Source organism: Pezoporus wallicus, unplaced genomic scaffold (assembly GCF_028554395.1).
Source record: "Pezoporus wallicus isolate ANWC-B61680 ecotype Strahan unplaced genomic scaffold, APGP_CSIRO_Pwel_v1 contig_7613, whole genome shotgun sequence".
Taxonomy (NCBI): domain Eukaryota; kingdom Metazoa; phylum Chordata; class Aves; order Psittaciformes; family Psittacidae; genus Pezoporus; species Pezoporus wallicus.
In genome coordinates this window covers 341,029-352,878 of record NW_026638362.1, presented here as the reverse complement: position 1 = coordinate 352,878, position 11,850 = coordinate 341,029, and the positions used below count along the sequence as shown (strand labels likewise).

The 11,850-nt window shown below is 37.2% G+C and overlaps 1 protein-coding gene across 1 annotated transcript in view; it reads left to right on the top strand.

Moving 5' to 3' along the window:
• Positions 1-514: 514 nt before the first annotated feature.
• The window catches only part of LOC130599795 (atrial natriuretic peptide receptor 2-like), a 37,275-nt gene continuing 25,939 nt past the window's right edge, over positions 515-11,850 (top strand). The window contains exons 1-7 of the mRNA XM_057410562.1: positions 515-615; positions 1,548-1,644; positions 4,306-4,438; positions 6,647-6,770; positions 8,672-8,776; positions 9,538-9,640; positions 11,186-11,331. Of these exons, the coding sequence (XP_057266545.1) occupies positions 550-615; positions 1,548-1,644; positions 4,306-4,438; positions 6,647-6,770; positions 8,672-8,776; positions 9,538-9,640; positions 11,186-11,331 (774 nt within the window). The 5' untranslated portion in view covers positions 515-549. The remainder of the gene's footprint in view (positions 616-1,547; positions 1,645-4,305; positions 4,439-6,646; positions 6,771-8,671; positions 8,777-9,537; positions 9,641-11,185; positions 11,332-11,850) is intronic.

Genomic DNA, 11,850 nt, shown 5'->3' with positions numbered 1-11,850 from the left:
GTCCTACACCTCCAGGGGCTGAGAAACTGACGTTGTAGGATCTAATACAATTTGGGTTAGAAGGAACCTCAGGAGATCACCTAGTCCAACCTCTATTCTTACAGTTTATCTTACATAGGTGAAATTTTCTTGCCTTGGAGCATACACACCTCTCCACCCCCAGGGCCACCTGTGTCTCTGTTATTTCCACAGTATTGATTCATCTACCTAAGGGTCAGATGCTGCCTAAGTTCGACAAGGCAGTGAAATAAAATCCTTCCATTGCTTTTCCAGCTTTGAGCTGACAGAGGCGCAAACCTCAATGTTCCGAGAGCAGGGCTGCCCCTAAAACAAGTGATGGTTTTTCAGAAAGGTTCAGCAGAGATTGAGTTTCCACCAGGCAGTGAGAAGAAGTGGGATAGGGGAGGAGAGTGAAGGAGGAGGCAGAACAGCTGCAGCAGCTGGAGTTGCCAGGATCAGCTTGCCTAGCAACCCCCATTCTTAGGTAAGGGCATCTAATTCAGTAGCAACAGCACATCCGAAGCAGCCCTGACTTGGTGAGCTGGGTGCATGCTAGGAAGCATGGGAGCTGTTAAAACACCAACCTTAGGGCTCCGAAGCCTTCTGAGTTTATTGGTAGGTAAAATATATAGATCCTCTTACCAGAACCTGTTCCTGTGGTCTGTTCATATGGAAAGAATTGTATATGGCTTATTTCAGTAAGACAGCTATTTTTATCATTTGTTGAATATTACTTTAGTAATGTAGAAAACAAGAGTAATATTGAAAAAATGAGTTGTATAGTTCCATCTTATTTCGTGAATGCTGTGATTGCATAACCGAGTAAATTATTACCCTCCAATAATATATGGAAAAGTCATAGCTGAGTATATGAATAGAAACTGTTCTCTTTTACTAAAGGTGGAATATGACCAGGGTGTATTAACATAACATTTTGTTCTGTTCATGTATACCCTGGAGTGTGTAGTTTAATATATGTTTAATATATCTATTGTAATGTATAATATGTATTTTGTTACTCTTGCAGTTCAATCTGTATCTATTTTGATGCTATATTCTACCTGTAATAGGCTTATGCAATATGAATATTATCTATAATTATATATTTTAACATTTATATAATTAACAGTTCTATTATTTTATTAAAGGTATAACAAAAATGGCTTTTTATGTATAAAATATTAATAGAAACTAAGTACTTTGGAGCAGAGGGGTTGCCATTTTAACAAATTTTAAACAAAAAAAGTCTAAATCCTAGAACCACATCGTTTTTTAGAGAAAACCTTTTGCAAGAGAAGGATTCATCACGTCCCCTCATTGCTTCAAGGCTAATTTCTGGATAGATCAAAATAATATTGCATTCGTATACCCCTAAAAAGTTGTCATTTTTTACTCCAGAAGTTGAAGAGAGTAAAATATGCCAGGCTATGTGTCTGCATTTGTTTGATTTCTTTGGAAGAAATGTAAACTTTGAAGGTAGAACTTATCCTTCCCCTATTTCCATACTGACTTTTTTGGGTCTATTCAAATGCTTTTTTTTCTGGCAGGTGATATCCGTGGAGGGGTGGCATGATTTAGATAACAAAGACTATGACTGTTGGCCCCTGGAAAAACCAGATGAGTATAACATGCTGGACTGTGGAGGTAAGTGAGTCCTGGAGCTGCTCAAGAAAGATCGTCTTGTGCCAAGGGAATGGTTGAAAACCCAAAAGTGAAATACTTGGAATCATACTTGACTCATGAGGAATGTTATGCATGGTGAAAAGTATCTGAATCGGTGTCAGCCTGTCTTGCTAGGGAAATAAGTGAATGAAAACAACCAAATACACTTCAGAGCTATTATTTGTCCAGTATTCATTTGTTCCAGAAGAAAAAGTAACAGCAACAGCTGAATCCCTTCCCCCATAAAGAAACTGAAAACATTTGATTTCTCATTAGAAAATCAAATGCAACTTAATCCAAACAAAGCAGGCAGGCAACTCTGCATTGCAGCAAACTCTATTGAGTCATTGCTGGCATTTTGCAGTGTCAGTTCAAAAGTGGACTGTGTTTAAACCCTCCAGCCAGGAAGCAGAATCACCAATTCTATACATCATGCTTTTCCACCTTGCTCAAAACTGTGTTCTGTGAGTACTTAAAAAACTTCTGATACATTTAACCACTTTTTTAGTCAGTTTCAAAAATTAATTCACATGATGAGATAATAAAAAATGGAGTAATTTTTTTCTTTTCTGTTGAAATGGATTGTTTGAGATTGAAAAATAATTAAAGAGCAACTGAGATATGAGAAATTGAATTTAAATATAAGAAGACTCTTTTAGACTGTAAGGTGATCAAACAGTAGAACAGGTTGCCCAGAAAAGTTACGGTTTCTCCATTCACAGAGATTTTCATAACCCAAGATCTAGAGCAATCTGCTTTAGGTGATCCTGCCTTGAGCAACACAGGGTTAGGCCAGATGATTTCCAGATATGTCTTTCAATTTTAACTATTCTATGAGTTTGTGACTCTGTAACTGATAAATAACTGATGTAAAGGAACACTTTTGTTTATGTTGTAAAAGGTAAGACCAGAGACAATGTGTTTCAATAGGTTTTTTCTAAAAAACTAGAACCCCTGAGAAAGTAACACTGGTAAAACACTCCAGGCGATAAACTGTTGGGTCACATTCTCAATTCAGTATTGCAGTTAAACATTTTCCAAAGAATTTTGTTGAAAAAGTGAAATTCAAGACCTATCTACATGATTGTCAGCTAGGACTTTTATACCTGTATTAATTTACTATTGCTGACACTGAAACAACTATTTATCAAAACAGCTGTTCTTACGAATAATCAAAGTGTGAATTGAGTATAAGGGAAACTAATATGAGCAGGTTGCTTAATTAGACTGTACCCTTTAACACCAACTTTAGAATGAACTCCAAGCTCTATTCTGCCTTTCTCTGTGGTTCTTCCTTGTCATATTCTGAGCACTACTAAAAGCAAAGCAAGAGCTTTGTATATTTGCCAATATACTGTGGCCTCATTGCTGGGGATTTAACACAAGATCTTCAAAGCATCTAGATGTGAGAGTATCTGTCATTGAAAGAAGTGTTTTGTTTATCTTTGTGAGAACTTTCAAGGAAAGTAGAAAGTAATTTAACTGAAATTTATGCTGACCTTCTCTGAAGCACAGCTCTCATGCCTTTAGTGCAAATGATTTTTCATATTTTTTTATGTTGTAGTTTCTCTCATAATATTAGCATTTATGATGTGTGTTTACTTTTCAAGGAAGATGTGAAATCAAGAGGTTATTTTACAATTTGCTTCTTTACATCTGAAAGGGAATTATGTTTAAGGGAAAAAATTGCAGCTTCAGTAACAGTGAAAGTGAAGAATACCTTGTAAAAGCAACTTCAGAGTAATAAAAGTTTATAATTGAAAAACAACAACAACAACAAAAAAAAAAAGGTAGGATCTCTTGAAGGTCAGGTTTACCCATCATCTGCAGAAGGGATTTAGAACTTCCTGACAAACTGAGAGCTACAAACTTGCATGATGTGAGTAATCTGATGTGGTGCAAATTAACACCTTCATCCAACAATATGGAAAGAGATAGGTGGATGGAGAGGGAAGATTTTGATAGCATTGTTTAACATATGGATTAAAAACTTCTCCACCTCTTATCTAAATTCATTCTCCAGCTCAGAGCAGGTAATACAGTGTCTCAGAGTCAAGACAGATGGCTGGGATAAATTTTCCCAGTAAGAGTGTGGAAATGGAAGATGACAGATGTCTGAGTAGCATTCCTTCCAGTCATCAGTTCTAGATGTGATACAATGTTATAAAATGAGAATGCTTTCTTAAATATATCATTATTAGTATATGTAATTCATGTCTCATGAGGTTAAGGATTTTGACTGAATTTCATGTGTGCTAGTTAGCTGTTCTTCTTCTATAATAAGGTGTGCCTCATTATGTCGCCAAGAATGAAGAGCAGTGTTGGCTTGCCTGACGAAAGAAGAAAGCAAATATATCAGGACAAGTAGCACTGAACTATACTGGGAGCAAAGCTACTTTAGATAATACAACCATATTTTTTGTCATATTTCTGCAGTTGTTTGATCTTTTCTAAGTGAATGTCAGAAGTGTTCAATTAATGTGTATTTGTGTTTAGCTATACAGCTACTAAAATGCATAATTGTTTTGGGCTCATAAAAAGCAATGGGACATTAGACACCGCAGAGAAAGTTTAACATTTGTATGCATCTGTAAAGTAGAAAAGTATAGCAAATATGTTTGCCCATGATTATGTTTTTTCTAGGCCTGGAGATGGCATGGGTTCAAAGGCCTCCAGAAAAGACTGTGAGTGGGGAATTCTTCAACGTGACCTATGCAGTCTTTGCATCAGACAGCTTTTTTCAGTATGCAGTGCAAAATGGAATCCTTTCTCACAGGTATTACCTCCTATAAGAATGCTTTCATGGTCATGAGTATATGAGGATTCTGTGCGTACGTTTTTAGTAGCAAATTGGAATATACCTCTGGGACTCCTTGCTAATTCCTTGCATCTCTTGAGGTCTCTTATAGTTATTTGCCAATGGCTTTACTCTCAGAGCAGCCATCAAGGCATGCTTACCTTGGATAGGGTACATCAACCTGTATCTGCATTACTGTCTCAGTGCAATTCTGAACATCATTTGCTGCCTTCTCTCCACAAAGAGTTTACAACTGAAGTTTAAGCACAAGTCCCAAACTAACTATGTATTATTTTAATCAGAAGTGTGTTTGAGGTGCACAGCATGTATATGAAAGAGGCTGGCCCAATCCTGAATCCACTGAATTTTGTGATGAACTTATTTTGATTTCTGTAGGACTGAAATCAATCCAAAAGCTTATATAGATCAACTCAGACACTGTGTTGGTAACTATGCAACAGAGGTTAAATACAGAATATTTATGTGTTCAGCTCCCAGTCACTGAAAGGGTAATACACCCTGATTTTACACTTTTGCCTGTACATAGCATTTCTCCACCCATATACAGCAATGTCTGGGACAAAGGCTGCAACTGCATTTCCCCATTTTCTGTGCTGTACTTGGTTAGTGTAAGAGATGTTTATGGAAAATGTCACATTTTTCTTTGCCAGTCTGTGTTCACATCACAAAGTTCAGATGTAGAAGCTGTTATCCAGAGATATTTTTTTTCATGTAGAAAGATGGCCTGTAATCCATTTGCAATGGCAAAAAAAAATTGATACTGTATTTTGATCGTCTGTGTACTCTGGTTACAGAGTTTTGCAAAACTTGTTTATCACATTTTCTGAAATTTATGGCTAGTAGTAGTTCCTGTAACTTAACCGTAAAGCAGGTTTTTTTCACTGTTTGGAAATTAATCTGTTTTTTTAGTCTTTCCAGGGAGACCCACTCCCTTAAATCAGTTAGGAATTCAGAAAATTCTGCTCTTTTTGTGCTTATACATTTCTTGCATATATATATATCAGAGGGCAAATATTTGAAAAGAGAGAAAACTGTGCTGCATTTTTCAAGGGGATCAATTTTGCACCTCATTTTAACTAGGTTGTCTGGTTGACTCTTACTTAGCTTACAGTGGTTCACTCAAATATGGCTGAGGCTAATAAGTTAACATATGGGTGTCAGCATAACTGGATAGAGCCATGATGAAGGTATTGATTAAAAAACACATAATACAGGGTGGATTTCTGAAAGCAGCTGTGAGGACAAATACATGATAGAATTAGGCACCAACTTGCCTAAGTATTTTCTTAACTGCCAAAATGGGCTCAAAGGCCAATGGATTTTATCCATTTGGATGTCTCAGGGATTTAAAGATTTTCTTACCTCAGGTTTCAAATATAAACCCTACAACTAAGCCTGGCTATATCGGCCAAGTAAGCCATGTTTGCAGAAAATTATTTTATTTTGAAGCCAAATTTATTGGGGTAATAATCAACTGAAAGAATAATTGAGGAAACAATGGGAAGAATTGTTGCATCACACATTTCCAGATAACTACATTTTTCTTTCAGGGATAAAGTTACAAAAGGCTTACCTTGTTTTGCAGAGCAGCCTATTCCTAAAGTCCACTTTTTGCTCTAAATTTTGGGTTTGGCAAATTGTATCTGATGTTATTGTCCAATATCATTATTTTCCGTGGTGGTCTGGGTTTTGGAGCAAAGACTGGAACTGAATAATATGTATGAATCACAAGCACAGATGAAGTTATATGATTGACAGCACTGAGAATGAAAATAACCAGGGACTCATATTTCTGATAGTGGTAAGAGAGTAATGCTATCTTCTGTGCCAGCTGTGGCAAAGCCAAGTGACCCCATCTGGTCATGAAGTCATTTGAGGAGACAAGTGGAGGTTGCTACCTGCTTGCTCATCTATGTGCCAGAAGTCTCTACTGCTTGGCAGTATGCAGTGGTCCAGTTGGACAGCAATCTTCATGGCTCCAGGAACGCTTCAACCAGAAGCAAAACAAAAGAGAAAGAAATGGTGTAACAGTGTTTATGTCATTGCATATATTTTTGCTGCTATTATTCCTGTGCAGGATAAAGAACAGGCTGTAATATGCTTGTTGCAGTTCTGAGGAATGAGGAATAATGTAAAAGTTTCTCTCTCTCTCTGCTGCTTGGCAAGCAATGCTACTGCTGCAAAAGAGTTCTGTGAGGAGCATGAATGTCCTGCCAGCTGGAAAGATGCAAATGGGGAGAACTGCTGTGTCTACCACGCCAATATCCACTCCTGTCCTTTGACCTTCATGGTTAGTATAATGTGCTCTGTTCTTGCTACTGGATGAGACATCATTGTAATAACCAATTTCAAGTTCATGAAGTCTTTCTGTGATTACAGTTAGATCAAATCAGTAGTTCACTAAAACCACTGTGGGAATATCTGTCAGGATTAGAATATTTTGATCTGCATTATGAGGTTGCGAAGCAAACAGATATTTGAGCAAGGCGCTATTCAGAATCTCTCATTATGTATAGTGGGGCCAGTTTTATCTGCTTAAGATTACTTGACCCAGGTCTTTGTGTAGTCAGTAGAGAAAGAGAGATCATTTAATTTTAAAGCAAGCAGGGCAAATTGTCAGTTGGATTTGTTACTGTCTCTAAAGCTTGCAGAGGGACCCTGAACCGAAGGATTTGCTTGAGTTACTGAAATTTCATGCGGTGTGTATGGCTGACTTGTGAAGCCTGTATACACATGTCCTGAGATGGATAGTTTTTCTGTGTTAGATCAGAGGAAAAAAAAAAAAAAGAGAAAAAAAAAAAACCAAAGAAGGAATCCAAATACAAGATAGCAAAATTTGTTCATACAGTGTAAGTAGGATCCATTCTTAACTTCTTCGCTGAATGAAAAATTAAAGTTCTGACTCTGACAACCCTAACCCAGTATAATCACCTTCAATGCAGTTGCCCAGTCTTTCTAGTTGATCTCCCTTTTGGCAGTCTGATACATTTTCTGTGGTCAAAAATGGTGCACTAGAAGACCTAGTCTACGTGTCTTGCAGCTATTTCATGTACCGTCCTGTGTGAAAGCTTAATGCTTCCACAAGAGCTCCATCTTACTTCTTGGCAGTCCCTTCTTAGGGAGATGTTTTACTCATGACTCCCTGGGAGCCTTAGCTGATACCAGGAATTTGGTTTAAAAGAAGAATCCCTGCTGGAACCATCACATCAAAACCTTTGTGTAGAACTGTAGTAAAGAACTTCAATGCCCCATCACTGTGCTGACCTTTCAATTATTCCTTAATTTTATAATTAGCTCTGCTTGTGATTAAGGTGTGGAAAAGGTGAAAACATGTAGCCAATATCCATCATCTTGGTTCCTTGTAATACTGTAAATATTTCAGTTCCTGCTTAGAAGAAGGCTAAGCAGGTTGGCTATCATGCAGCAAGAAGACTTGAAGTCATGAAGACTTATTCATTGCATAAAATGAACAATGCACTTCAAAGCAATATTTTTCCATTATTCAAGAGGAGGTTTTTTGGTTTTTTTTTTTACACTTTTGTAACTTTTTACACGTTGTATCTTGGTTAATATGAATACCATTTCTTTTGATTTGATCTGTGTCTTACATTGCATTGAAAGAAGTGCCTGAAGAAAAAAAAAGAAAAATTAAAAAAAAAAAAAGGTGCAAGATCTTTAGACAGCCAAAATAATGCTCTCTGGTTGCAATTACTAGAGGTTTACACCTTAAATGCTTTACTGAGAAATGGTTTGCAATCAGGCACAGAAGAGTTGCCTTCCTTCCTCAGTAAAGAAAAAAAAATTAAAGCTGCTGTATAAAAGGCAAAACCACAATAAAACCCCCTTAGAAAAATATTAAAAATGAGTTATGATTCTGGTTCTACTACATCAAATCCTGAAAAAGTGTATTAGCTTCCTAGAATTACTGTGGATAAATTTGGGTCCATATTTTGCTTCATCTATTAAAAAAAAAAATTACAATATTTGTGAGATTTTAACTCAGTATAGGAACAGTTGCTTTTATCTTTTATCACATAACACTGTTGCTTGCATTTTGGCATCTTAATAGATTTGGCTGTAAAATATCGCTTTAGTTGCTGTTAGAGAACACAAGTAATTTTAAGAAAAGAGGAGGAGCTAGGATTTTCATTGTGTTGCAGTTCACTGACATGACCAGTATGTTTGATAAAGGGTCGAGGAGGAATATGTGGTCCGTGGATCCCAGATGATGGCCAGATATTTACTCACACTTTGTCTACAGCTGGCAAAATGAGCCAAAGAAACTGGACGGCTAAGGTAAGGTACATTTATTGCATACAAGATTTTACATGTTTTGCTCTTTTCAGAGCTTGCTAGTAGTTTAGTGCTGTTCATGTACTTGTTCCCAGCCTCACTGTTTGTCAGTGTTATATCTGTACATGATGTATGTGGCTGAATAGTATCAATTGCCAAATGACAGAAGTAATAGCTTTATAGACTACTACTCTTCAGGTAGTTAGTAGAAGTAATGGGGATGGGAGGGAAAAGAACAGCCTAGTCTGTCCATTTAAGGTCTACACTAACAATATGTTGCATTACTAACTGGACTGTGTTGCAGGTTAATATGGTCATTAAGGGGCTTCTACCCAATAGAAGCAACAAGGAAGCGAATAATGGCAGTGCGCATAGACTGATAGACCTGCTTGGTTAAAAGAATACATACCAGCAGGGGAATCAGACATGCCTTTCCCACAGGAGTTGTCTCTCGTGCTTCTGTTTGTCTTGTTAGTCAAGGATACCTGTCTTTCCTGATTCTGAAAAAAAAGAAAATGCACATATTATCATAGAATCACAGAATGGTTTGGATTGGAAGGGACCTCAAAGATTATCTAGTTGGGCAGGAGCACCTTGCACTAGATAAGATTGCTCAAAGCCCTGTCCAACCTGGACTTGGACACTTCCAGGAATGGGGCAGCCACAACTTCTTTCACAAGTCACCACAAATGGATAGTTGTTATAATAGCCTACTGTATGCAAGTGAAGTTTTGATGCTTGATGCTTTTTCACTTATTTGGCAGGTTGTTTTAGTTCACGTGGGTGTGACTTCTCTTATTGCACACATCAGAGTTGGGAGGATGCAAGTTGCTCTGGAAGCGAAAACCACAGTCCTTCCTGCAGTAGGTATGATATAAAATGAAGATGTGAGGGAGTTGCTTACTGACTGCAAATATCAATGCTTTTATCACTCATGTGTGGTTACCAGGAGCAAAACAGACTCCTAGCCCATACCCCGCCGTTGAAGCTACACATAAGTCTTCCTAAAATTTTTCTTCACATAGCAATGAACATCTGAAAAAGTGAGCTTCTAACCTGTGTATGAATCCAGAACAGTAGGAAACCAATCTTGTCAAACAACTCAAGTCAAATACTACGACCAACAGCTTCAGGTACTACAAGGCTCATCTACAGTTGATGGGGATGTGAAAATATTCTTCCAGCTAGTATGTTGTGAGGATCCGGACAGTTTTCATCTGAAGGGTAGCAGACTAGCCTTAAGCATATTGCAAAGATAGAAACCCATCTTGGTTCCCTTGTTCACAATATTCAGTTGCTCCCAAAGGCATGTCTTTATTTCACTTTAGTTTAGCTGTATGCAGGGAAGCAGAAGTAGCCATAACAACTCTCTTAATAATGTAAAAGTTAAAAAGTGGACTCTATTTAATAAATTAAACACACAACCTCAAGAAAAATACTGGCTAAAATAGGAATGTCATCACAGTCCTCTTCCTGGCCACCCTTCTGTAAGGTTGAGAATATATTTCCTGACATTATGGAAAAAAAAGGAACCAAAGTGACTGCAATGTGGATGGAAGCATTTAGCTATAAAATTTACTATTCATTTCAAGACAGTTGAAGCTGAGTTTTCCAGGAAACTTGTAATCTATCAGAAAAGAAATTTTAAAAATGCAGCTCTAACCTTGAAGGCAGAAAGTGATTTCTGTACCTATTCTGGTATTCAACTGGAATTAAATGGATAGAGGCAGAATTATCAGTGAGCAGTGGATTTTGCTTTGTTGAGGCTTAAAAAAAAAAAAAAAAATTACCTAGTGACAGAATAATACCTTTGGCTTCTCTCATAAGGCTGAAGTACAGCATGATATTAGTTTAGTCATAAAGGTGAAATTGAAACACCATTCAGAGAGAAGGAGAAGGAGTTTTGTTATTTAGGGCTTTTGTTTTAAATCTCATCTGATACTGCTGGTAATTTTCATAAGGCCTTGGAGAAAAATAAATCCTTGAAGTATGGGTTGTAAGGTTTCATTCTGCAGTACTCTTGTCATCATCTGCTGCTGCTGAGGAAGGGTCACTGGCTTCAAGGGATCTCAAGGGCTGAAGTAAGTACAAAGAATACAAAAGACAATGCCTGGCTTGAGGAACTTAAAGTCTCAGAAAAAACAGATGGGCAATGAGAAACAGAGTAGTAATAAAGTGATTTACATACAAAACATGTCATTATTAATCTGTTCATAGTGATCCTGTATCACTTTAAAAATTCACATTACTCTTTCAGCTGCTAGGATGCTATCTCTGGGTTCTTCAAAACTTAATCTTCCCAGTAGTCTGAGGTTTCCCAGCTCAAGAACCATGTATTTTAGTTTAAATACAATATCATGGATGGATAAAACTGCCTTGAATATTCAGATATGTGTTTTCTTTTCTAATCAGTCTGTGGAAATGACTTTTGTGAAGAAAAAGAAGGATGCTCTACCTGCCCAGTAGACTGTGGGGAATGCCCGCTGTCTGCTGATGCTAGGATAGCAATTGCCTTACCAACATGTTTAATCTTGACAGGCTTCATTTTCACAGTCATGGTAAGTATTCTTCTCTCCTATTTCCTGTTTCTTCTATTCTTTGGTTAGAGTGACATTCCCTCTTTGTAAAGGGATAGATTTTCTTCTGCATTCAGAAGCTGTAGGCTATGGAAGAAAGCAGAAGGAAAAGAAACAATGGTTTTGGCCTCTTTATGAGAGGAGGCTCATTCCATGGGCTAGGCATTTTCATCCTGTGAGAGAGAAGACTGAAGAATGTAGCAGTGGAATGGATATATAATGGAAAAAGAAGTTTTTCACCACATGAGAACTAAGAAGTGTTAGTAAAGTAAGAGTACTTTTCACTCAGAATAAAACTCTGTTATGAAATCAGCTGCTTCAAACCCTTATGGAAGTCAGGAGTATAAATGAATTCAAATACAAATTAGATAAATTCATGAAGGGATTAACTCCACCAGTGGCCATTAAACTCAGAGTCCAAATGCAATTTATAATGGAAAACATTTGACTTGGGTTATTCTCAAAAGAAATAAAGATAGGAATGAAATAATAATTTGGAGT